The following is a 25,864-nucleotide window of genomic DNA, read 5'->3' as shown; positions in this document are numbered from 1 at the left end:
CCCCCCGCCATCCCAATCAGTAACCTAGACATGGTGGTGTATCTTGTGATTTAAGCTACTCAGAAGGCTTAGGAAATGTCAGTCCCACCTCAAACAGAAAGAAAAAAAAAAAAGCTAAAGCAAAAGGATTGTGGTCATACATTGCCTACCAAACAGGGGACCTTGAGTTATTACCAAAAAAAAAAAAAGGCATTTTCAAATTAAAAAGAAGAAATGGTATTATGATTTAAAGTGATAAATCCTTAGCCTTGAGCAAAAAAGCTCAGGGACAGTGCCCAGGCCCTGAGTTCAAGCCCCACAACCAGAAACAACAATGAAAAGTCATGCCTATTTGCTTCATTGAGTGGTAGAAAAGGTAGCAGCAGGTGAATCCTGAGAAATCATGATCTCCCCATATCTACTCCCCATCCCCTGCTATTTTTGTCCTGGTCCTAGGCCTTGAATTAAGGGTCTGGGTGCTGTCTCTAAGCTTTTGTGCTCAAGGCTAGTGCTCTACCACTTGAGCCACAGCTCTACTTCTGGCTCTTTTGGTGGTTAGTTGGGGATAAAAGTCTTTTTTTTTTCTTTTCCAGATTTTTTTTTATTATTCAAATAGTTTTTTTTCTGTGATGATATGTTTAGACTGCATTAACATTTAAGTCAGCAGACTTAATAAGAAATTTACTCAGTATAGACACTTCTGCTTAGAATAAATAATACAATTTTTGCAGGGTAATGTGAAAATATACAGAGAAAAACATCAGAAAAAGTCTCTAAGATAATGATTGTTATTAGACCTCATCTAATCATTTAACCAAAACAATGATTCCAAAGACCAATAAACAGCAGTGATACTCATTAGCCACTATGTTGGAAGTGAACTATACCACTTGCAGGGGGCCGGGTGGGTAAAAGTCTGGAGGGGAAAAACTGGGAGAAAATGAGGGAGAGGATGACACTGTTGAAAAATAATTGTATGTATTACCTGACTTAGGTAACTGCAGCCTTTCTGTACATCACCTTTACAACAAAAATTCTTTTTTTGTTCTTTTTTTAAAATAGATTTTATTGTAAAGATACTATACAGAGGGGCTACAGCTACGTAAGGTATTGAATACATTTCCGGAGATAGGAGTCTTAAAGACCTTCCTGCTTATGCTAGCTTTGAACCATGATCCTCAGATCTCAGCCTCCTGAGTAGGATTACAGGAGTGAGCCGCTGGCATACCTCTTCCTTCCTTCCTATTTTCCTTTACACAGAGGCTTCAGGCCTTCCCAACTTCCCTAGTGCCTAGAGACTAGGATGGGGAAGGTTTACCTTTCAGACTCAGAACCTACCACCCAAGATGTGTCAGTGCTTAATTTTAATTTCTAACTGTGAATAGCTTTTCTCTCTGGAATGACATAAAGCAAACCAAGCAGTTTAGGATATCCTGACCATCTGTACTTTATTTTCTCTGCTTTTGGCTGAGCTTTGGAATACACAGGACAGAAGGAAGTACTGATACACATGTTGTGCTTTTGTTAGATAAATCCATTGCTCTATCATAAACCACTGTTGAAAAGTGTAGGATATTTCCACAGCTGTCAAACAAGTACTGTTTTCTGTAGCAAAAGACAGCTAGGGTTAGGATTTTGAAAATTTAATGTAAAAACATTTTTTCCCACACAATGGGTTGATCTACATAGTCAAAAAGCTTACCCATGTTTAATTCTGGTAGCATGTTAAATTTGGTTTTAGTGGAGAAATGGTGAAATGGCAAAAGCAAGTTAATTTTTTTTTTCTGGTGCTGGGTCTTGAACTCTCAGTGCCTGGGTACTGTCCTTCAGTTTTTGTATTTAAGGCTAGTGCTTTATCACATGAGCACAACTCCACTTCCAGCTTTTTTTGGTAGTTAATTGGAGGTAAGAATATCATGGACTTTCTTACCTAGGCTAGTTGGGATGTTCAGATCTCAGCCTCCTAAGCAGGTAGGATTATAGGTCTGAGACACTGGTTCCCAGATCTAAAAATTTTGTGTGTGTGTGTGTGTGTGTGTGTGTGTGTGTGTGTGTGTGTGTGTGTTTCTGGCTGTGGGCCTTAGAATTGTGTGTGTGTGTGTGTGTGTTTCTGGCTGTGGGCCTTAGAATTCAGGTCCTGAGCTCTGTCCCTGAGCTTTTTTTGCTCAAGGCTAGTGCTCTACCACTTTGAGCCACAGTGCCACTGCCAGTTTTTTGGTGGTTAATTGGAGGTATGAGTCTCACAGACTTTTCAAAGCCTGGGCTAGCTTTGAACCACAATCCTCAGACCTTGACCTCCTGAGTAGCTTTACAGGCATGAGCCACCAGTGCCGGCTCTATTTCATTTTTGAGACTTGATTATTTTTAGTGTTTTTTTTTAAAAATTAATAAGTTTTTTATTGTGAAAATACCGTACAGTGGGGTTACAATTACGTGAGCAAGGTAATGTATACATTTCTTATCAAGCATTGTTGCCACCTCCTTTGTTTCCCCTTACCATCCCTGACCTCCCATCTCTCTCCCCTCCCCCTGCCAAAGTTGTAAAGTTCATTTTTCGATGTAACATCTTGTACATCTCATTGTTGCAATGGGTCCACCTGTATCCCAATTAAAACAATTTGTTTTTTCCCCGATATTTTTAGTTTTGATCTGTCTTAATCTTAAACCACTTTTCCCTGTTTCTTGAAGTAGAAAATGCTATCCATTCTTTGAGTGATATACAGTACAAAGTAGGTCCTCAGCAGTTACTGATTCCTTGAGGGACTAAGCTTGATGAACAGCTTTTCAAGCCCCCAAAGTAAGTACTAAAATTAAGGAGATAGCATAGGTGATATTCTTTATCCTGTGCTTTTCTAACATTGATTCAAACTCTTCACTTCCTCTGAGTCTGGTCTGCAGTCCTTCATTCTCTTTGAAGCCATCTCTGATTTCTGTCATTCTTGTGACCTTTATTACTATCAGTGCCTTGGAGACAATTATCTTTTTCTAAAAGGGGAAACATATGTGGAAAATGAAATGTCTTGCCCAAAGCTACACAGATAGTATTCTTCAAGGCACCTAATGTCCTATGATCCTAAGGACATATGGAGGTGAATACCAAGGGCTTGTTACTTAAAACTCATTTTCCAATATACACTTTATGATGGTCTGATTGCTCCCTACTTTGTAAGGTTATTTCTATGCTGCTGCCTAAGTTCCTTGACTAAGACTTTAGATTTTTACAAGTTGGAAATTAAGTCTGAAGTTTGCATCTATATAAATATTAACTGGGTTATTTATCATTGAATAAACAAGCTGAAATGGTTTAATCTTCCCAACTGCTGTGTGACGTAAGTACTTTTATTTCTATGTTGGGATTTGTAGTAATTCCAATTACACAAAATGTACTGGAGCAGAAAGGAAGAGTGAGTCTTTGAGGCAACTGCTGATGTTGATTTATTGTGAGTTTTAGGTAGAGAAGGAAATGGAATCCTTCTTGATTCAGTGTAAGTAGATTTGGTTTCTTGGGAGGGGAAGATTGAGAAATACATGGATGAAGGACTTTGATAAGATCACATAGTTTCTTTTGGAATGATTTTAGGGAAAGGTTAAGTGGAAATCCCCAGGTACTGCAATCTTTGCTACTGTTTAACCAACTATCTTTTTTTTTTTTTTTTGCAGTGTATTTTTTACAGGGTATTCCATTGAGATCTTTTCTTTTTCTATTGTTGTAGTTTTAAAAAGCCAAACCAAAACAACAACAAAAATATTCCAAGTGTCCTTGGCAGATGGAGCTAGGAGAAAACTAGTGATGTAGTACTTGCCTAGTATGTAAAGGCTAAAAATGGATTCCAGCACCATAAAATAAATAAATTCTTGGCAGTATTTTTTAAATGTCAACTCAGAATGGGATCTCCAAATCTAGGATCTAACTGTATGCAGTTGTGTAATGAAATGTTCTAAAGCAATAAAGTAAGTGATATCACTGAAACCTTGTAATTTTTACTTTTGTGTTGGTACTTAGAACATCAAACTAGGTTATTAAGTTTGTTTGGGACTCAGATGTTATCTGAACTTGAGAGAAATGGAAATCATGAGCAGCCTGAAGGAAGAAGATAAGACACTGCTATAGGAGTAGCATTTGTTTGGTGCCCTTGCTTTTTTCCTCCTCTCTCATCTTTTTAGGATTTAAACTGACTTTATCATCCTATCCTAATTTCTGGTATAGATCAGTGTTAGGGACTCAATAAAAAAAAGGCTTAGCGAGTGAGGCACTGGGGGCTTATACCTGTAATCCTAGCTATTCAGAAGTCTAAGACATGAGGATTGCTGTTCAAAGCTGACCTAGGCAGGAAAGTCTGTGAGACTCTTCATTTAATCACCAAAAAACCAGAAGCCGAGCTGTAGGTCAAGTGGTAGAATGCTAGCCTTGCACACAAAAGCTTAGGGATAGCCCCCAGGCCCAGAGTTTCAGCCCCAGGACACACACATACAAACACACACACACATACACACACACACACACACACACACACACACACACACACACACACACACAGTTTAGGAAAATGTACCTCTTTGTAAGATTAACAGTCCTCATGTAGTAGTACCAATGAATGTTTGCTGTATGGATGGATCACTAAAGAACATTTAAGAGTAAAAGTGTTTTTGCAGTTACCCAAGCACAAAGTTGTGGAAAAGACTGAAATACTTCCCTTTCCTCCTTGGTAGGATCTACCAAGCTTTTATTGTAACCTCTGGTTCCTGCTTTTCCCATATCCCCATGATAATCCTGGTCAGGCCTATTCTAGCCTATGCTAAATTGCAGCATATCTTCCATACTATGATTATGCCACTGCCACCTTCTATCACATACCCATGTAGCCTAGCATATTATTGCTTCATTGCTGTGCCAAATATACACTTTCATTTTCCTTATTAGAAAAGTTGAAAATGTACTTATTGATAATATAGAGATTGCATTGTTATAACCCAGCATTATCTGAACCTTATTTTCCTTTGTTCCAGTTGTTGTAGATTTGTCTCCTGAAATATTTCCTGCAAGTTCTCTCCTTAATTTCATTTGCTTAACATGTTTTAATATCAGCCAGCCCTGAGCTGGACACTTAACTACTAAGACAGCATGGCAGTGACCTCTGAGGGTTCTCTGAAGGTGTACCCAATTACTTGGACTCCCTTTGAACTTCAGGGTTTTGTTTTATTTTGTTTTGTCATGAGGCTTGAACTCTGGACCTGGGCACTGTCCCTCAGCTCGCTCAAGGCGAGCGCTCTACTATTTGGGCCACAGTGCCACTTCCAGTTTTCTGGTGGTTTATTGGAGATAAGAGTGTCATGGATTTTCCTGCCTCAGCTGGCTTTGAACCATGATCCTCAGATCTCAGTCTCCTTAGCAGCTAGGATTAAAGGCATGAGCCACCAGTGCCTGGCAATGCTTCAGTTCTTAAAAACTGAACTGATGTGGCTGCTTGTTTTATGATTGAGTCTCACAGTTGTTTAATTATTCCGCAAGACTATGTCATGTCTTCTTACCTAGATTGTGCACCCACTTAAGGAGGAGGCAGACTTTAATGCACGGTGTAGTCACAGCAGGTATGCATTTATTTTGAGGGAAATATTCTGGTGATTTATTATTATTGTAAGGATCAACTTTTTCTTTGAAGGAATCTTTGCACATAGAAAATATATAATAATTTTAAAAAGCCAAATTTCTTTTCCCCTTCTACTATCTAAAGATGACTACCGTAGATCCTTTTAGATTCTTTTTATTTCTTGTATGTTGTATATATATATTTTTTCTCAATAAAAACTTTTTATTTGTGGAAAATTATTACCAGAGAGTTGAAACACATTGAATCCATGAGGATCATAATGGAAAAAATACAATAAAAATGTAATTTAAAAATTCTTCTGAAAAATCTTTTCCACTTTTATATTAGAGAGAAAAACATTTCTTTGAACTTTGATTCATTGTGGATTAAGTTGTTTCTTTGATCTTGTTCAAAATATTTATATTATATTAAAGGTGGCTTTAACAATATATTATCCTACTTTTTCCTGAAGTTTTGGCCATTGTCTGAGATGACATTAACATTTTAGGTTTTAGTATCTGTGGCTTAAAATTATAACATCAAAAGACAATCTTTCCCTTCCTTTAGGTTTCTTAAGTAGTCAAAAGGTTAAAGTTTGATGACTTATCGTCACTTTATAATATTAAAAAACTAAATTCCTTATAGGCTTATACTTCATTTAAAAATACCAGCCAGGGGCTTTACTTTGGCCAGTCTTTTTTTGTTAGTCATGGGGCCTGAACTCTGGGCCTTGGTGCTGTCCCTCAGCTCTTCAGCTCAAGGCTAGAACTCTACCACTTGACCCATAGGATCACTTCTGGCTTTTTATGTTTATGTGGTGCTGAGGAATCAAACGTAGGGCCTCATGCATGCAAGGCAAGCACTCTACCACTGAGCCACCTTCCCAGCCCCTAGCCAGTCTTACTTAGTATATTAATTTTTCATGAGAGCATGTCGATCAGTTGTGTATAGCAGTCCAGTAGTTCCTTGATGTTGAAATGATTGAATTGCATTTAATTATTAATTTTGTCAATTAAAATTAATGTCTGTAAAAAAGCCAGGCACTGGTGGCTCACTCCTGTAATCCTAGCTACTCATGGTTCAAAGCCAGCCCAGGCAAAAAAGTCCCTGTGAGACTATCTCCACTTAACCACGCAAAAACTGGAAGTGGAGCTCTGGCTCAAACTGGTAGAGTGCTAGCCTTGAGCAAAAGAGCTCTGGGACAGTGCCCCCAGGCCTGAGTTCAAACCCCACAGTGTGAGGGAGAGAAGGGGGAGATGTCTAGTGGATGATCTAATAGATACTATGATTTTGAAATAATGTCAAAAGTAAATGGGCCAGGTGCTAGTAGCTGACACCTGCAAACCTAGCGACTCAGGAAGCTGAGATATGGGAATCTCAGTTCAAAGCCAGCCTAGGCAGGAAAGTCCATGAGACTCTTAACGCTAATTAACCACAAGAAAGCTGAAAGTGGAGCTGTGGCTCACGTGGTAAAGTGCTAGCCTTGAGTAAAAAAGCTAAAGGACTCTGAATTCAAGACCTAGTACTGGCATAAAAAAAAGGAAAAAAAGGAGGAAATAGTATTTTGAATTGTCTACACGAATCATAATATGCTATAAAAATGTGTACTTTCCATGATGATAATGTCACTGGGATCATTACTTCTGGGGTTTAAAACCTACCTTAATAGTGGAAGGAATTTCACTTCAAAGTTAGTGAATATGAAGTTTATATGCTTCATTTTGCCCATCCAGATTTGTAGGTATTCTAAGTTTGATGCATAGACATTACTATAAAGCCATTCTTTCTCCAATTCTCAGTGTAAATTTGACACAGATTCCCTGCAAGTAGCCAAGTGCCTCTGTTGCTAGGACTTGTCTTATCACAGAAACAGCGAGAGAATTTGTTGCTTCGTTTCTCTCACTTTTTTTTTTTTAATTTTTATTTTCAGAATCATGGGCTTACATCTCTTTGGAGAAAGCATTGAAAGTCAGTTAAACTTGAACTTACTTTGGTAGCTAGATTTGCTTGATTCCTTAGTTGGCTGTTGGGTAGCAAAAAAAAAAAAAAGCACTTATCTTCCTAAACTTGCTCTTTGTTGATAGAGTGCAGGGAACAAACATAGATAAGAGCATTTTTAAGTGTGGGTTAACTGTGCCAAAGCCATTTCTGTACACTTAAAGATTCTCATTTGGTAAACTAGCAGCCTTAACAATTGCAAAGTATATCCACTAAGAAAAGCAGTATCAGTCAAGTCAAAATAATGGGCATTTACTTTTTTTTTTTTTTTTTGTCGGTTGTGGGGCCTGAAAGCTGGGCCTGGGCGCTGTCCCTCAGCTCTTCAGCTGAATGCTAGCACTCTATCACTTAAGCATCAGCCCCACTTCTGGCTTTTTCTGCTTATGTGGTGCTGAGGAATCGAACCCAGGGTCTCATGCATGTTAGGCAAGCACTCCACTACTAAGCCACCTTCCCAGCCCCTGGGCATTTACTTTTATTGAGAGACTTCCTGCGGATTTGTTTAATGATATTGTGGATATGCTTAGCCTATCTGTTCCACTGAAAAAGAACCCACAGGACATCTGTTTTTGTGAGATGTGCTCCCAGATTTTCCACAGAATAATCCTGAAGTCAGTTTTGGTTCATGGGACATGATGTTGGGGTACCACCTCAGAACCAGAGTTATCAAAGTCTTGGATGGATACGTGCTACCTTATAGAGGTATGCCCTATGCTAGAGTGCTTTATTGTGGCACAGAAGTGGCCTTTCTTTTTTATTTTTTAAATTTTAAAATTTTTATTGTTATTATAAAGGTGATACACAGATGGGTTACGTAAGTCAGATAATGAGTACTTTTCTTTTTAGACAGTAGCAGCCCTTCCCTCACTCTCCCAGTTTTTCCCTCCTGTCTCCACCCACAAGTTATGTGGTTCATTTTTAACATAGTGTCTACTGAGTACCACTGCTGAATTTCTTCACCCTTTGTCCATCAGAAGAGGACTTTCTAACTTACAGAACAACACTGTTTGCTTTCTAAGCTGTGAGCCTACAGGCTGAGAGCCCACAACAGCCACTTTTTCTAAATATAAGAGGCAAATAGCACATATAAGAGGCAGCTGTGGGCCACATACTCAGAGACCAGAATTGAGTTAGTATTTGAGACACAGAAGAATTAGAGCCAGGGGTGACAATACATTGTAATTAGCAGTGAGGCATTTAAAATACCATCTCAACTCCAGTCGGAAACAAGAAGTGGTAACTACAAAATGCCATTTAGTCTGTTAAACAGACAAGTCAGGCATAATGACAAGCACATGTAATCCCAGCACTTGGGAGACTGAGTAGGAGAGAGGTAGGGAATGTTAGTTTGAGGCAGACTGTTCTTACATAGCAAGTTTGAGTTAGCCTAGACTATGTAGATTTCAAATAAATAAAAAATAAATAAGCGAACAGCAACAAACATTGATGGAATATGTGTCAGATCTTGTTCAAGGGCTGTGTATATAAAGATAATGCAGACTTCTTGTTCTTGTGAAGCCCACAGTTTTAACACTTGTACATAAAATGATACCTTGTATCATAGAACCATTTGCTTACTTTCTAACATGTTTACAGTCCTTCATTTCTCAGGAAGATTAGAGTTTGGGAATTTTATTCATACACTTGAAATGATTTTGTTTATAGCAATGCATAGTATTCACTGTTTAAAAATATTCTAGGATGCATTCAAATTTAATCACTGAAATTCCAAAATCGTCTATTGCTCTGGATATTGGAAGAGTTAATAACTTGTCAATAAAGTGATATTGTATTCCTCTTATTTTTCTCACTGTGGGGCCTTTGAAAGGAATTGTGACTGTTCTCCATCGTCTTTTTGGTGATACTAGGGACTGGACTCAAGGCCCTGTACTGGCTAGGCAAGTATTCTACCACTGGAGCCATGCCTCTAACCCCCTCTCTCCTTTTTATGGTCAAATAGGGTCTCTCTCTCTCTCTCTCTCTTTCTCTCTCTCACTCTCTTTCTCTCTCTTTCCCCCTCTTCCTCTCCCTCTCCCTTTCTCCTTTCCCCCCCCCCCCCCCCAGGCCAGCCTGGACTGTGATCCTCCAATTTGCATTTCCCATCTGGCTGGGTTCACAAGTATGTAAATGACCTAGTTTTACTTATTGATGGAGAGGGGTCTCACAAATTTTTTGCCTGGGCTGGTTTGATTGTATAATCTGAAACAAGAAAGTAAAGTGTTTGATTAGTCTATATTGCTACAGGCAGGGGCACTTTGGATAGTTTAATTCCAGAGAGTGGATGGAACCTATGGTAAATGTTTTTCAAATTTCGTGTGTGTGTGTGTGTGTGTGTGTGTGTGTGTGTGTGTGAATACACACACATACATATGTATGAACTACATCCTCAGCCTAATAATGCATTTTAGAATTAAAGTATGTTTCACAATGTTTTAGAATGAGAATTATTACAAATTTTCCAACTTAATCCAGATTAATTCCTTTTTTTTTTGAGAAAGTCTCATTGTTTTCCCAAACTTGAATTTATAATCTTACCTAAGCCTCCTAAGGAGTTGGAGTTACAAGTGTGTAATACCATGCCTGAATAGTTTAATTCCTTTATATATGAGGTAGGTTCTTTGTTTGTTGCCAGTACTAAGTTTGAACTCACAGCCTGATGCTTAGTTCAGCTTGCTTGCTCATCTGGAGCTCTTATCACTTGAGCCACACCTTAAGCCCTATCTGAGGATATTACTACAGAAAAGTAATGTGGGCCTGAGTAGAGAGGTTGCATAGCATATTTGAGGCCCAGGCCCTCAGTGAGGCCCAGGCCCTCAGTGATGAGTAGACAGAGAGACAGATAGATAAATTAAAACCTATTTTATCAAATTATGGGACTGTTTCTTGGCTACACTTGTGGTGTGATTCCATAGCCAGGGCTCTAGAGTATCTCCAAGCTGCCTGGAAGATGTCAGTCTTGTAACTTGACACTTAGATCTTTGTCTTGTTATTTCAAGTGATCTGAACTTTGTTTCACAAGCTAGGGTAATCTTAAATTTACTTCTTTCAAAATCTGAAACTTTTTGTAAAAATAGGCTTGTTGCCTAGATCATTTATCTTAAGATCCCATATTTTTGTATGTGTTGCTGAGCTCCCTATGTATTTATGCAGAAAAGATGAAACCTGAATAACACAAAGCAAGACATGATCTCAAATTCTAAAAGCTTCACTCAGGAATGTTACCTCTCCTGTATACTCATTTCCTCTGTGTTCTGCCACTACTCATTCTTAGCACACAATATAGGAATCTAGGTGTTGAATATAGAAAAGTCCCAGATTCTCATCCATGAGTAATGTTTGTAAAGGTAAACTGGAGTACTTCTGAATGGTTTCTCATTAGGCAATCAGGGAATGATAAGGCCTACTAGAAAAATGAGACTCTTATCCTTTCATCCTGGGCCTTGTATATTAGTAGAAAGGTAATTTACCAATCTGTAGGAGTTGCACATGGTGTATTTCAGTTGATTTTGTGTCAAGTAAGTTGTGATGGCAAGGATTGGGAGTCAGGGTTTATTAATCGATGATGCCACCTGCTGGTCAGAGAATACCTATATGGGGCCTATTCATGACACCAATCTGATGAAAATAACTTCAGTGTTGTTCATGGCATTTTTGTTGTTGTTTCATTTTGATAAATATCTTATATGATCAGAGGTCAAGGCATTTTTATTAAGGAGCTTTTGAATGTTGCTTCATTTGTTTTGGCAGAAGCAGGAAAGTCACAAAATACTACAAGTTTCACATGGCAAAGTGAAACGACTATTTTCCCCATTGTTAACTATGAAAGCTTCAGCAGGAAGCTGGGCTGTACGTGATAGATGATGATTCTGGTGAGCAATACAGGCCTGTCTGTCTGGTCTCCTTTCCTGGGTCCCACCTTGGAAAGAAGAGTCACTGGGCAGCTAGTGGTTTCAATGTTCCTCCCTTCTGACTCAGCCTCTTATGCTTACCTGAGGCACTGGGTGATTCATTCCTGTTTAAGGGACTCATGGTCCTGGTTTCCTTGAAAAGGTGAAAGTTCCCAAAACAGATATACTATAACAATATTCCTTAAAAGCATATATTTGTGAATGGATGAGTGGATGGCTAAGTTGCAAAATTGGCACGGAGGGCAGATTTAACACTGTCCCCTTCTTGATTGGGACTATGATGTTGTAATCTCTTAGTGGTGGATTTTCTATTCAGCCAATGGGTATAGTAAAGCTCTGTTCCCAGAAATTCAGGACAGCAGCCAAGTTTGAGCTGAAGTTTATCAGGCTGAGCACAGTGATTCTGAGGGCACAATTTTCTAGTACTGACAATTCTGGCGAGCTCTCTGAAGTTTAAAGAAATTTCAGTTTGTGTGAATATACTTCTTATAGAAGAATACATTGAAAAGAATAGAGAACTCTTCATGAATTTGACATTTAAGTAATCCTACTTTCTTTTCCATATTCTTCACTGCTATAACCTGAAGGAAAGTCACTTTTAACTAATGAAGTATCACAGGCATTGGGCACATCTAATGCAAAGGGTGAATTTGTCTGAACCCTTGAACTCTCAGCCATAGAAATGATAAATATTTGGATTTACCAGGCCTGGCTTAATAGGTATTCTGAGTGGAGTCAAGAAAGATTGTTATTTTTTTTAAATCTCTGGGTGACTCTTATGTATATTGTATGATCAATTTTTTGGGTGATTTTTGAGGTTTTTCTATCTGTTTGCTCAGAGGCTAGCTTTCCAACTTGTATGTTCAGATCACCATAAGATGTAAATTGCTAGTGATAAGATGGAGCCTATGCCATGATGCAGGGAAGCTTAGTATGGTTGTATACAGCGTCTCACCACTGTTTATTGCCAGCAATGGATGTCTCAAGGACATGGGAAGTTTCAGCAGTTGTGTGTGGTGGATTATTCCTTTTGCAAAGCTAGCAATGATATACAAGTTTCCCTTCATGTACTTTTGAGCAGACTGCATAAGTCCATGGGATGCAATAATATGTCTCATAATATTACTAAATGAAGATTGCAGCTGATAAAAATTCAGACATTCAGTCTTCGAAGATGCCTTTCCTTTTTCCATTTTCTGGACTACTGCTGCCACTAGGATTGGTTTCAACCACTAGGATTGCTTTCAATGTTTATTGTCTTTTACCTAAATAAAATACATCTTCTTTTTAAATAAATGTTAGCAGGGCTGGGGAAATCTCAGTAATGCTGAGCAGATGTACAAAGGCTTGGGTTCAATCCACAGCTTTAAAAAAAAAGTGCTTTCATTAAGCAAATACTTTGTCTAAGTGCTTGCTATGAGAGAGAGACAAAAAGAGTGAGGAATCAAGATGAGGGTCCTTCACATTTTAGAAGGCATAAAGAAACTACCATATCGTGTCTTATTAAAAAGAAGAAAATGATTGTTTGAAATGGAAAGTGTTATAGGAGAGAAGGAATTTAAGATAAACCTTACAGTTGAGGGTTGAAGGTGTAGCTCAGTGGTAAACCATGTGACTAATTAGCATGTAGGAGGCCCTGGGTTCAGTCCCCAGCTGCCTGCATGTAAGCTCACATACTCATAACAAATGTGAATCAAATTTTTATGTGCAGAGACAGATGTAAAAGAGAGCATGAGAGACAGCATAGACCCATTAAACACAGGGAAGTGTTGAAGGAATTGAGCACAATCAAATTTTGATTATAAACAAAGGGCCAGCGTAAGGTAATAACAAGAGAGAAAGTCAGAAAGGTAGACAGGGACCATATCTTGTGGTGGGGGTTGGTAAATTCTAAGAAAAGGAAATTGTATTAATTAGATAAGTAAATGGGGGTGGAGCCATCCTGCATCTCTCAACAGATAAGGTAGTGGTGCCTTGACACTGGGACACTGTTTAATGTTAAAGTTTATTAAATTAACCTTTTTTTCCATATTGTGAATGGGTATCACATTATTTTCCCACATTCTAAGAGGCACTGAGTACCACATTGATTATTTGTACACTATCTTTACTATCTTCCTCAACCTCAGCCATAGTATACATTGTGTCAGAAAATCCTTTGCATGAGGGCTATTGTAGGTTATAGGGTGTTCAGTAGCATCCCTAAACTCCAATCAGCAGAAATCAGTTTCACTTTTTTCCTAGCAAAATGTCTATAGACATTGACAAATGTCCCTAGGGTATAAGTTTGCTCTCATTTGGAAATGATTGATATAAGCATGGTAATTGAGTTCTTTGGGGGTTCTGGGTTCTGACAAATCTGTCTTGGGGGCATTCGGTTTACTAAATGCCTTAGAATTTTGCATTAGATCTCCAGACTAAAGTATTTTATGTGCATTGGAGTGAGTTGAACTGGCCATCAGGAGATACAGATTTCAGTCCTGACTCCTACACAAGGAGCTTATGTAATATTGGTGAGGTCTTTCACTCAGTCATCTGATTTCTTATCTTGAAAATGATCATGGTGACATTATATGGTATTTGCAACTCTGTTTCTTTGTCATCATTTCAAGCTGATTTTAGAGCTTTGTTTTTCCAAAAGTTAACACATTTGACTAATGAAAAAAATTGACTGGAGTATTGAATAAGCAAGAAAGTGGGGACACAGTGCTTCATCGTGTTAAATACTACAACTGTTTTCTTTTCTAGATTATTTGAACAATCTCTTAGAGGACTCTGGAGATTACAGAGATACTCAAGGTAAATAACTTTTTCAGTCTCCTATGTTACATTAATCTTGATGTTTACTTGGACCTAGAAAATAAAATCTGATAACAAAACCCATATTCAAAATTCCACTTTATTCATAAGAAGACAAAATATTAAGAAAAGGACTTCTCTGGAAAAATAAACTAGAACTAGATAAGATAGTAAAACACTACTGGAGAGAGGAAGCTTCGCCCTCTACAGTATCTAGTTAGTCTGTGCCCATGCTATGTTCAAGTTCTATAGGTGGCTATTCATATTCAAAAACAGAGGGAACCATATGATCTGCAGGCTTCTTACAAGTTAGTCCATGAAGTGACTAAACTATACAAATCAAGGGTAAAGTCTAAAATGACATATTATTTAGGGACTGTTTAATGATGGGGCATTAGACTTACTACCTTTCTTCCCCTTGAACACTTAAACAGCTCATCATATACAAGAAATTTACTGATATTCATAGTATACTTCTCTCTGTCTCTGTCTCATTAATATTGGATAGAATTTCTTTTCTACCTTTTCCAGATTTTACTCTTCAGAAATAGTAAACAAGTTCATCTACACCCCATTCATTTCAAGAATTTTGTGCATTCTCTCCATTTTACTATCTCTTGCATTTTCTACATTTTCAGATAAAGAAATTAAACCCAGTTTTTTTTTGTTGTTTCTGGTTTGTTTTGAGATGAGGGTTCAATTTTTAGCCTAGTCTGGCATCATATTCTTTTTGATCCTCCTGCCTCAGTTCCCTCCCAAGTGCTACAGTGACAATATTGTACTATCTACCTTGCCAACCTTCCATTTTTAGAGATTCTTACTCTCTTAAATCATTTTACTTATCTATATATTCCATTTACAGCTGTTTCTCTTGTTTATTTGGGGGGGGGTGAGGGAATTGTTTTATTTTTGTCATGGTACATATCAAACTCAAGGCTTTATACATGCTAACTTCTACCAATGAGCTACAATCCCAGCCCAGTAAAAAACACTTAAAAATTTAAGATGCAGTTATGAAATGTTTCATGTTTTCATAAATATATATCTAAAGAAGAGATCTGGGCATAGTGTTATATGCCTGTAATTTCAGCTATTCATGAGGTAGAGACAGGAAGATCATGAGTTTGAGGCCAGCCTAGGGCAAAAGAAGTATTGAAATTCTGTTTTAAAAGTGTAAAGCAGTAGGTCAGCAAGCACAGGCTCTGGATTAAATCCTCAGTACTACCCAAAATAAACGAACATAAACAGACAAAAAAAACCCTCAGAAGATGAAGAAATACAACATTCCCATCAAATAAAAAATAAACCTGTTATGGTAAGGATACCTTGAGCAGTCAAAATCATTTGGAAAGGAGGAGAAAACTGATGGTTGATAAGCAATGGAAGATTTGTTTAGCAAGAAGTGGGACAGTGGCTCATATCTGTAATCCTCGTTACTCAGGAAGCTGAGATCTGAGGATCATGGTTCAAAGCCAGCCAGGACAAGGAAAGTCCATGAGACTCTTATCTCCAATAAACCACTAGAAAACAGGAAATGGTGCTGTGGCTCAAGTGGTAGAGCCTTTGCCTTGAGCTGAAGAGCTGAGGGATAGCGCCCAAGCCCAGAGTTCAAGCCCCATGACCGACAAAAAAAAAAAAAAGATGAACTAAAGGATGGACAAGAGGAAGAGTGGGTACTGCTGACCAGAGTCTGTCTTGTGGGGACAAAAATTATATACAGGATCCTAGGGTTGTTATAGCTCAGTGGCAGTGTACATGTTTAACCTACTTGAAATCTTGGTTTCTATCTGTAAGACCCTTACTCATCCAGAATCATAGATCATAGCTCAACTTTGTGAATAACACATGTATAAGGCCAGAGATTAAGCTTTGGAAAATGGAATGGAAATGAACTGCTTTGGCAAGGTACCGAATACAAGCACTGAATGGTGATGGGCACCATATATCCAAAGGCAGAACAGAAAATGGTATGCTGGGCATGTGGGGATTAGATTTTGAGGAGGTGAAGAAAAAGGTGGCAAATAGACCTGTGACTGGTAGGACTAAAGAATGGATGAGAAGGCAAGCTTGGAGGCTAGGTGACAGAGTAGCAGCAGTAGTTTTTATTGTTGTTGTTGTTTTTTTTGGTCCGGTCATGGGGCCTGAACTCTGGGCCTGGGCGCTGTCCCTCAGCTCTTCAGTTCAAGGTTAGCACTCTACCACTTGAGCCACAGCACCACTTCCAGCTTTTTTCTTTTTGCTTATGTGGTGTTGAGGAATCGAACCCAGGGCCTCAGGCATGCAAGGCAAGCGGTCTACCACTGAGCCACCTTCCCAGCCCAGGTAGCAGGAGTTTTATCATCTTTACATTCTAAGGCTTCTCTTACCCACCCCCTGGGAATTACAGCAGGCCAAAGAGCAGGGAATAAGTACAGAGTATGTACTGTGAAGATAGTGCCAGGTACATAAATTCTGTTAAAAGGTTGAGATCTTTATTCACAGGAGATACTACTTTCCTTTCATAACAGTGATGGGGAAGGGAGTACATGGTAACAGTGCTTAGCTCAGCATGGGTCTGAGGTCCTGAGTTTGATCCCAACCATAAAAAACGGTAATATAATAATACATGTTAAAGAATACAAAAACTACCATGATGGTTTATGTCTGTAATCCTAACTACTCAGAGACTGAGACCTAGAAAATTACAGTTCAAAGCCAACCAAGGTAGAAAAGTCTTCAAGACTCCATCTCCAATTAACCAGCAAAATACTGAACTGGAGGTATAGCTCCAGTGGTAGAGCACCAGAGATGAGCAAGAAAGCTGAGCTAGAGGGAGGGAAGGGAAAAAACAAGATGCTTAAGTAGGGATACAGGTTGACCCATTGTAACATGACACTATGTTGAAGAAAGAACTTAACAATTTAGGGGGGGAAGAGGGGAGAGTATAGTTGTGGAGGTGGGAGGGAAGGGATGTTAGGGGAAAAACAAAGGAGGAGGTAACAATGCTTGATAGGAAATGCACTCATTACCTTGCTCATGTAACTGTAACCCCTCTGTACAGAATTTTTACAATAAAAAAACGTATTTTTTTTAAAAAAAAGAAAGCTGAGCTAGAGGATGAGGCCCTAAGATCATGTTCTGGTATATACATACAAACCATACATACATATATACATACATACAAACAAAAAGTTAAAAAAACCTTACAGTCTTGGTGTTAGAAAGAGAATCTCTTGGCAGATTTTGGTAGCTAAACCAAAAGACTCTTTTAAGAATCTTTATTAGTCAAATGCCAGTGGCTTACGCCTGTAATTCTAGCTACTCAGGAGGCTGACATCTAGGAATCAAGATTTGAAGACAGGCCAGGAAGAAAGTCTGTGAGAGTATCCCCAACTAACCACCAAAAGCCAGAAGTGGAGGTGTGGCTTAAATGGCAGAGTACCAGCCTTGAGTGAAAAAGCATTTCCATCATAGAAGCAGACAAAAGGCAGATCTAGATGGGCATGAAATCCCAGTACTTTTCCTTTATATCTAGTTACAAATATGACAGAGTTGGAGCATTCAAAAACACTTTGTAGGCTGGGCTGGTGGCTCATGCCTGTAATTCTAGCTACTCAGGAGGCTGAGATCTGAGGGTCGTGGTTCAAAGCCAGCCCGGGCAAGAAGGTCCATGAGACTCTTATCTCCAATTAACCACCCGAAAACCAGAAGTGGCACTGTGGCGCAAGTGGTAGAGCACTTGCTTTGAGCTGAAGAGCTTAGAGACAAGCACCCAGGCCCAGAGTTCAAGCCCCACAATCAACCAAAACAAAAAACAAAGAAACCCACTTTGTAGAAGGCAAGGGACTAATGCAAATTATAAGATACAGATTCTCCCATAAAGCTAAATAACACAGCTTACAAGAGATGTCCATGTATGTCTAGTTGCTTATATGTGGCCTTTCTCTCATTTTTTTGGGGGGGAGTGGGGGACCAGGCAGGGTCATACTGGGGGTTGTGGGGTACTAGTGGGATTGCACTCAGACTTACTTTTATCTTTTTTCTGATTCATACCTCTTCGAAACAGACTGAGAGAGGGGGAACTGAACCCTGACTCTCTTGTATCTATTTGATTTTCCCATGTGTTTATTTACTTATGATTCTGGGAATTAAACCAGAGCTGCACACATACAATACACACACTCTACCACTGTGTATTATACCCCTCAGTTTTCATAGTTCCCATTTCCTGTATCAGGATCATTTCCCCTCACAATCCTTTGTTCCCAAGACAGTTTATACTGATCCTTAGCTTACAGGCAAAATCTTATTTTATCCTTATAAACTTCAACAGACATCTCACGACAAAATAGCCCTGACATTCCTGATATAAACACAGTCCATGGGTCCCTTTGGAAATTTTCTGTGGCTCAGTTTTGTTCATGCACCATTTAATTATCCTGCTTTTTTTGTTATTCCCTCACTAAATTTTATAATTAATAATTCTGCCTACTCATAATCAACCAAGCTCCATGAGAGTTTGGTTGCTATTACTCTTATTACTTGGAACTCTTTGATGTTGCATACTATTTGTTTCAATAGCAATAATAAGCGCCCTTCTATTCCTGTATATTGCAGATGCCCTTGCTGTTGTTATAGAGGTGGCTAACCATGCTAATGACACCATGAAGCAAGGAGTAAGTATATTGATATCAGAGGCTATACACTTGAACCTGGAAACTGGGCTTTCACATGCTCTGTATTGTCTTTCTATTATAGGACAACTTTCAGAAGCTTATGCAAATCCAGTACAGCTTAAATGGACACCATGAAATAGTACAGCCTGGACGTGTAAGTTTGAGAGGCTACCTTTGGAAATTTATCATTTTGCAGCCAGGTACTATCTGTAGCTATTTTTTCTTTTAGTTAAGAAAGCAAGTTAATCATTGTTACTCTTTTGTTGACTTAATATGGATTGCTTTAACCATTCAAAACATTCATGATGTAAATCACTGCGGCAAGAAGTCCAATTCAATTAGGAGAAAGGCCAGAGATCCCACAGAATCCCAGTGAAATGATTTAATGGATCATTTTTTTGTGTAATACCAGCTGATCTCATGCAGCTTTGAAGACAATTTCATTAAAATCATTAATGTAAAAGAGGACTGGGACAGGCTAGGATAGAAAATTGGTGTTTTGATGCTCCTCAGAGAACACAGCAGTTGCCTAGGGAACCAAGGAAATAATGGAAATAATAAAATGCAAATGTCAGGATCAAAAACACTTGGAGCCAGTGCCTGTGGCTCATGTATACAATCCTAGCTACTCAGGAGGCTGAGATCTGAAGACTATGGTTCAAAACCAGCCCAGGCAAGAAAAGTCCATGAGACACTTTCTCCAATTAACTACCAGAAAACCAGAAGTGGAGCTGTGATTCAAGTCATATAGCCTTAGTCTTGAGCAAAAGAGCTCAGGGACAGTGCTTAGACCCTCATTTCAAGCCCTAATACTGGTGCATGCGCCTGTGCACGCACGCGCGCACACACACACACACAGAGTTAGTCAATGTGTCAGTCCACCTACTACCCTGGGGCCAATACTAAATAACAAAGTTCAGCTTGTTTGTGTTGCTATTGCTGCTGTGTCTTTCTCAAACCTGTACTTTCTGGCCCCTTTTAATCTTTCTTTTTGTCCAATTTCTAGATCAGTCTTACGGTTATAAGTATATTTTCCTGCCCCCTCTTCACGAAAAAACAAACAAGTTGTAGGAACAAGAATGTTGGAAAGAATATTATATGTACATCATAGCTCTGTTATGATCATGGAACTAACAGGTGTTTGCTTGAACAACTCAGGTTTTTCTCAAAGAAGGAATTCTGATGAAGCTGTCTCGGAAGGTCATGCAGCCCCGAATGTTTTTCCTGGTAAGAGGTCATGTGCAGTGGGAGGTGCTCTGCCATTGCTTAATGGAAGGTAATATTTATGTATGACAGATGAGCTTAGTGCATCCACATATCAGAATTGTGGCATCTTTGATTGGCTATATTTATTTACATTTCAAAAAGATCTGTTATAATTCTTAATGAGAGAATTACTTTCAGGTTTTTCTTTATTTTTAACTTGAAAAAATAGTTATAATTGATTACATAGTCAGATTACAATTAACCTCAGTGTGATTTAGAAATCAGAAATCATTACAGAATTTGGAAAAAAAGCATATTTTTAGAAATTACATTTTTAATAGTATTCTAATATAACATTCTAGATAGTTCTAGAATATATAAGTAGAATATAAATATTTTCTTAATATAGTATCTTATCCCTATTTTTGTAGCTGAAATTAGTTTCTGTAATTTGCCGTGTATGTTTCTCTTTTTAGTTTAATGATGCCCTGCTGTATACAACACCTATGCAATCTGGGATATATAAACTGAACAACATGCTATCCTTGGCTGGAATGAAGGTCTGTGTACCTTTTAGGATCTGATTTTTTTTTTTTTTACTCAAACATATTTTTATATTTAGAGAAGAGTCCCTAAGATAATCATTTTTCTCAGGTCCCTAACTTTTCTTTCTCTCTGTGCTACTGTTCATGCCTTCATTTACATATTCATGTCCTTTGTTTTCTTATGGCTTAATTTATTCAAAACATATGTACTGAGAATGTCCATAAATAAAACATACTAATAGTTCTGGTGGAAACTATGAGAATAAGTTGAAGCATGATTCTTTTTGTCTCTACCTCCACCCCAACCTCCCAGTACCCTGGGACTTAGAAATAAATTGAGAAGATAACTACACTATCCATAATACCTATAAAGTAGAAAGTAATAACATTTCTATAGAGGCACAGTTAATGTCTTTAGGAGTGCAGAGCTGGGCATGGTGGTTGTCACTTGTAATCCTAGCTACTCAGAAGATTAACATAGGGATATCATTTGAGGCCTGGAGCTTAAGCCTGGAACTCCATCTCAAAATGTGTTGTTTTATTCTTTTGAAACAAGTTCTTACTGTATAGCCCAAACAATCCCTTTGCTTTCACTTGCCAGTCTACCTCCCAAATATTGGTATTATACATATAAACTACCATACTTGGACCAAAAAAAAGTTTTAAAGAGTTCAGGAAATAAAGACCATGTAGCCAGGCACCGGTGGCTCTAGCTACTCAGAGGGTTGAGATCTGAGGATCGCAGTTCAAAGCCAGCCTGGGCAGGAAAGTCCATGAGATTCTTATCTCCAATAAACCACTCGAGGGCTGGGATGTAGCTCAGTGGCAAAGTGCTTGCCTAGCAAGCGCAACGTCCTGGGTTCGATCCCCAGTACCAAAAAAGAAAAGACAAAAAAATAAAAAAATAAACCACTCGAAAACCGGAAGTGGCTCTGTAGCTCAAGTGGTAGAGCACTCGCCTTGAGTTGAAGAGCTGAGGGACAGTGCCCAAGCCCAGAGTTCAAGCCCCATGACCAACAACAAAAAAAAAGTAGGTTTTGATCAGTGTAGCATGCACCTTTTGTTATACAGCTAGGAAAAAGCAAGAATCAAGGAAGTCTTTTTGGAGGACGAGACAGTGAGCTTCAGAGTGTAGATCATAGGTGACCATGCAGCAGGGCATTCTGGGAAGAGGGAAAATGTGACCTGTGGCCTGGATATAGGAAAGTTAGACATGCATAGGAATATTTAAGTTCTTTTGGTACTAGATACAAAGAATAGTAGGAGGGAAGGTTGGTGGTATATATCAGCAGCCAGAGCACTGGACAACTTCATTTATAGTTTCAAGATAGAATGTGCACTGAGATGAGTTTGCACAAATGATTATGGTTTCTTCCAGGTCAGAAAACCCACTCAAGAAGGATATCAGAATGAATTAAAGATTGAAAGTGTTGAACGTTCCTTCATCCTCTCAGCCAGGTAAATTTTATTAAAACATTTAGATGAATTGTTGCCAGCATAATAGGGTCAGATATCTCTAGCATTTTTTAACATTAGGTTGGCTACCGGGCTTTCCATGTCTTTCCTTTCTCTTCTCAAACTTCTTTGGCAGGGGTTACTTTTGACTTGCTATTAAATGAGATGGCTGAGAATAGATTCACTGATCTAGAATCAGAAAAACAAGAATGCTGAAGAGTGCTCTTTGAATAACTTTTTGTTGTTGGTGGTGGTTATGGGGCTTGAACTTCGGGCCTGGGCAGTGTCCCTGAGCTCTTTTTGCTCAAGGCTAGTACTCTACCACTTTGAGCCACAGCTCCACTTCTGGTTTTTGAGTGGTTAATTGGAGATAAAAGCTTCACAGGAACTTTTCTGCTTGGGTTAGCTTCCAACTATGATCCTCAGATCTCAGCTACTCCTGAGTAGCTAGGATTACAGGTGTGAATACTGGCACCCAATGGGATAACTTTTTTTTTTTTTGGTCAACTCTGGGCCTGGGCACTGTCCCTTAGCTCTTCTGCTCAAGGCTAGCACTCTACCACTTGAGTCACAGTGCTACTTCTGCCTTTTTCTGCTTATGTGGTGCTGAGGAATCGAACCCAGGGCCTCATGCGTGCAAGGCAAGCACTCTGCCACTGAGCCACCTTCCCAGCTCCCGGATAACTTTTTAAGCAAATGTTGGAAGTCTTTTTTACAGTCAAGCATAATTTGCTTAGAAATAGTGCTTTAAAGTTAACTAGGATGTCTCATCTATCATCTAAGGTCATAACAAACCTATGAGGTAGATATAATTTCCTAAGGAAACCTAGTTACAGAAAACCTGAACTCCTCTATTTGGGAAATGTATCTAGCAAGGCTAGTATCAAATCAGTTTTTTGGGTTTTTTTTTTTTTTTGCTTTTTAAATCCACTGTTAGAGTTGGAAATGGCAATGCATAACTCAGACCCCAGCACTAAAGAGGCTGAGGCAGGAGGATTACAAGTTTGAGGCAAGCCTAAGTTCAGAACAAGTTCTAGGCCAGCTGGGGCTACATAGTGAGTGAATCCTTTTCTTAAAAAAATAAAATAAAATAATCCGTCATGATCCACATTACCTCAAACCAAAATCTGAAGTGACAAAACATGTTACCATAATGTAAGTCTAGCATTACCCATGATGCATCTTAACAGAAGAGTGTGGATGTGGTGGTGTATGCATGCCTGTCATCCCAGCTGTGATAGGAAGCATTGAATAGGAGGGTTGCAGTCCAGATGTCCTTGTGGTTAAAAACTTAGATCCTGGGGCTGGGAAGGTGGCTCAAGTGGTAGAGTGCTAGCCTTGCATGCAGCACCACATAAGCAGATAAAGCCAGAACTGGTGCTGTGGCTCAAGTGGTAGAGTGCTAGCCTTGAGCTGAAAAGCTGAGGCGCCCAGGCCCAGAGTTCACCTCCCATGACCACCCAAAAAAAAAAAAAAACCAACATACAAAAAACAACTTAGATCCTATCTCAAAATAACCATTGTAGAAAAGGGCTGATATGCTCGGTGGTAGAGAAACCTGGAGAGCTGTGGGGCTCATCTATAAGCATACCTTTCTTCCTGCACTTCACTTTATTGCACTTTGTAGATACTGCCTTTAAAAAAAAATAAGTTTGAGGTCTGTGGCAACCCTACTAACTGTAGGATCATTTTTCTAATATGTGCTAACTTTGTGTCTGTGTCACATTTCATTAAGTCAGTATTTTAAGCTTTTTCATTATTACTGTTTCTGTTATGATGATTGGTATAAATGATCATTTATATTAATGTTCAATTCTTTTGGGGCCCTGTGAACATCTGTATAAGACAGTGAACTTAATAAATGTTGTGTGTGTTCTGAATATTCCACTGAAAGATGGGTGTCTTTCTCCCTTTTCTTGGGCTTCCCTATTCCAAGACACAGCAATACTCCACTTTCATTCAGTAAATAATATGGAGATTCTTTCCTAGGCATCAGGATATAGTTAGTTAATAATTGAAAGAGTCTTTCCTTCACTGAGCTTCCAGTCCATCAGGGAAGATATATACTTAGTAATATTACCATAATTGAGTATTATTGTGATGAAGTAGTACATAGAAGAAGTATCAGTGCTGTGCAGCTATAGAACTAGTGACTGATCTAGTTTTGGAGGTGAAAGTCAGAGATGGACTGTAATGCCTTCTGGGTATACTGAATTACAATAGAACAGTAAGTAGGTTGGTGCTGTATAGCTGGGGGTTGGGGGGAAGAAGAGCCTCTTGGTCCATTAGCAATGATGAGTACAAAGGACTTGAGGAGAAAGGGACATGATGTATTCAAAGAACTGAAAGGCCAGAGGGTATATACTCAAGAATGAAAGGGAATGTGAACCAAAATGAGCACTGAAGGACAACTGAGACAGAGTACACAGAACTGCTTTGCAGATTTTGGTCTTTAGCTTTGAAGCTATAGGAAAGCATGGAACATTTTAAACCAGGAAATGATGTGATCAGAATCTCTTGCTGCTCTGTGGGAATACAGTTTCTCCCCTCCCATTCCCCCCTCCCCCCCCCCGTCATGGGGCTTGAACTCTGGGTTTGGGGGCTGTCCCTGCACTCTTCAGCTCAAGGCAGGCGCTCTGCCGCTTGAGCCACAGCACCACTTCTGGTTTTCTAGTGGTTAATTGGAGATAAGAGTCTTACGGACTTTTCTGCCTGGGCTGACTTTGAACTATGATCCTCAGATCTCAGCCTCCTGAGTAGCTAGGATTACACGCGTGAGCCACCAGTACCCAGCAAGGAATATAGTTTTAAAATGTAATTAATTGAATACAGGGGATGGGAGAGGGATGTTCCACATGAGTCTCCAGCTTGTACAGTGTATGGGGTGGTGGTGACACTCACTGTGATGAAAGACAGGCCTGGGATTGAGTTTCAGATGTTCATACTCAATGTGAGGAATGTCAACATGGAACCACTGGCGTGGTATGTGCAAGGATCTGGATGTCTGAATGCAGCCAGGGCTATTGATGTATTATTGCCTCAATTAGATGGGAGTCCTTACAAGTGAAGTGTGTTTTGTGTGTCCAGTGCCACAGTTCTGGGTCCTTAGTAATCTTACAATAAGTGTTACTCAGATGAGTGAAAGTGATGTGGCCTTTGAAGCATCCCACAAGTCGTCACAAGTAGAGATGTGACATGGCCTACCACACCAGAAGTCCCTCTGATTGGAAAATTTTCTCTTATAAATTCATTCTAATCAATGGGAAAATGGTATTATTTGCCCTTGGATAATGTATATCTTCCATAAAGAAAAGAAAACTTGGTCTATTTTTAATCCAGAAGATGCCAATGTGATTCTTCTGCTAATCATGTTACAAGCAGAGACCTAGTGTGTCTCGATTAGATGCTGTGGGCAAATGTGTGTGGTCTGTGAGAAATGTGTTATCAAGAGCTGGTAAACATCATCTTGGCAGAACCCCACATGAGATCAAGCCAGGAATGATTAAATGAAAGAACAGCAAATGTGACATGATTTGCACAGTTGAATCACATTCCACATGCTCCCAGGGCTCAAGAAAAATCCAACAGTAATTCTCAAATTAGCCATCTGCCTCTCTGCTTTCTGTAACTTCTTCCAGTAAAAAGTCAAGGAGGGAGGGAGAGCTGGTAATATTTCATGAATGTTTGCCTGGAAGCAGAGTGTGTGTTCTGATAGTGTAGTTCTTCAAATA

At 39.0% G+C, this 25,864-nt stretch overlaps 1 protein-coding gene across 1 annotated transcript in view; it reads left to right on the top strand.

Annotated features, from left to right (window-relative positions):
• Fgd6 (FYVE, RhoGEF and PH domain containing 6) overlaps positions 1–25,864 on the top strand; it is a 107,805-nt gene that overhangs the window by 66,364 nt on the left and 15,577 nt on the right. Inside the window, exons 8-15 of the mRNA XM_013018911.1 lie at positions 5,513–5,568; positions 7,498–7,535; positions 14,222–14,272; positions 18,869–18,927; positions 19,010–19,081; positions 20,086–20,154; positions 20,610–20,693; positions 22,057–22,136. Of these exons, the coding sequence (XP_012874365.1) occupies positions 5,513–5,568; positions 7,498–7,535; positions 14,222–14,272; positions 18,869–18,927; positions 19,010–19,081; positions 20,086–20,154; positions 20,610–20,693; positions 22,057–22,136 (509 nt within the window). The remainder of the gene's footprint in view (positions 1–5,512; positions 5,569–7,497; positions 7,536–14,221; positions 14,273–18,868; positions 18,928–19,009; positions 19,082–20,085; positions 20,155–20,609; positions 20,694–22,056; positions 22,137–25,864) is intronic.

The sequence above is a fragment of the Dipodomys ordii genome, unplaced genomic scaffold, assembly GCF_000151885.1.
Source record: "Dipodomys ordii isolate 6190 unplaced genomic scaffold, Dord_2.0 Scaffold3, whole genome shotgun sequence".
NCBI lineage: Eukaryota > Metazoa > Chordata > Mammalia > Rodentia > Heteromyidae > Dipodomys > Dipodomys ordii.
The sequence above is the reverse complement of the archived record's forward strand: the minus strand, read 5'-3'. Positions and strand labels throughout refer to the sequence as shown.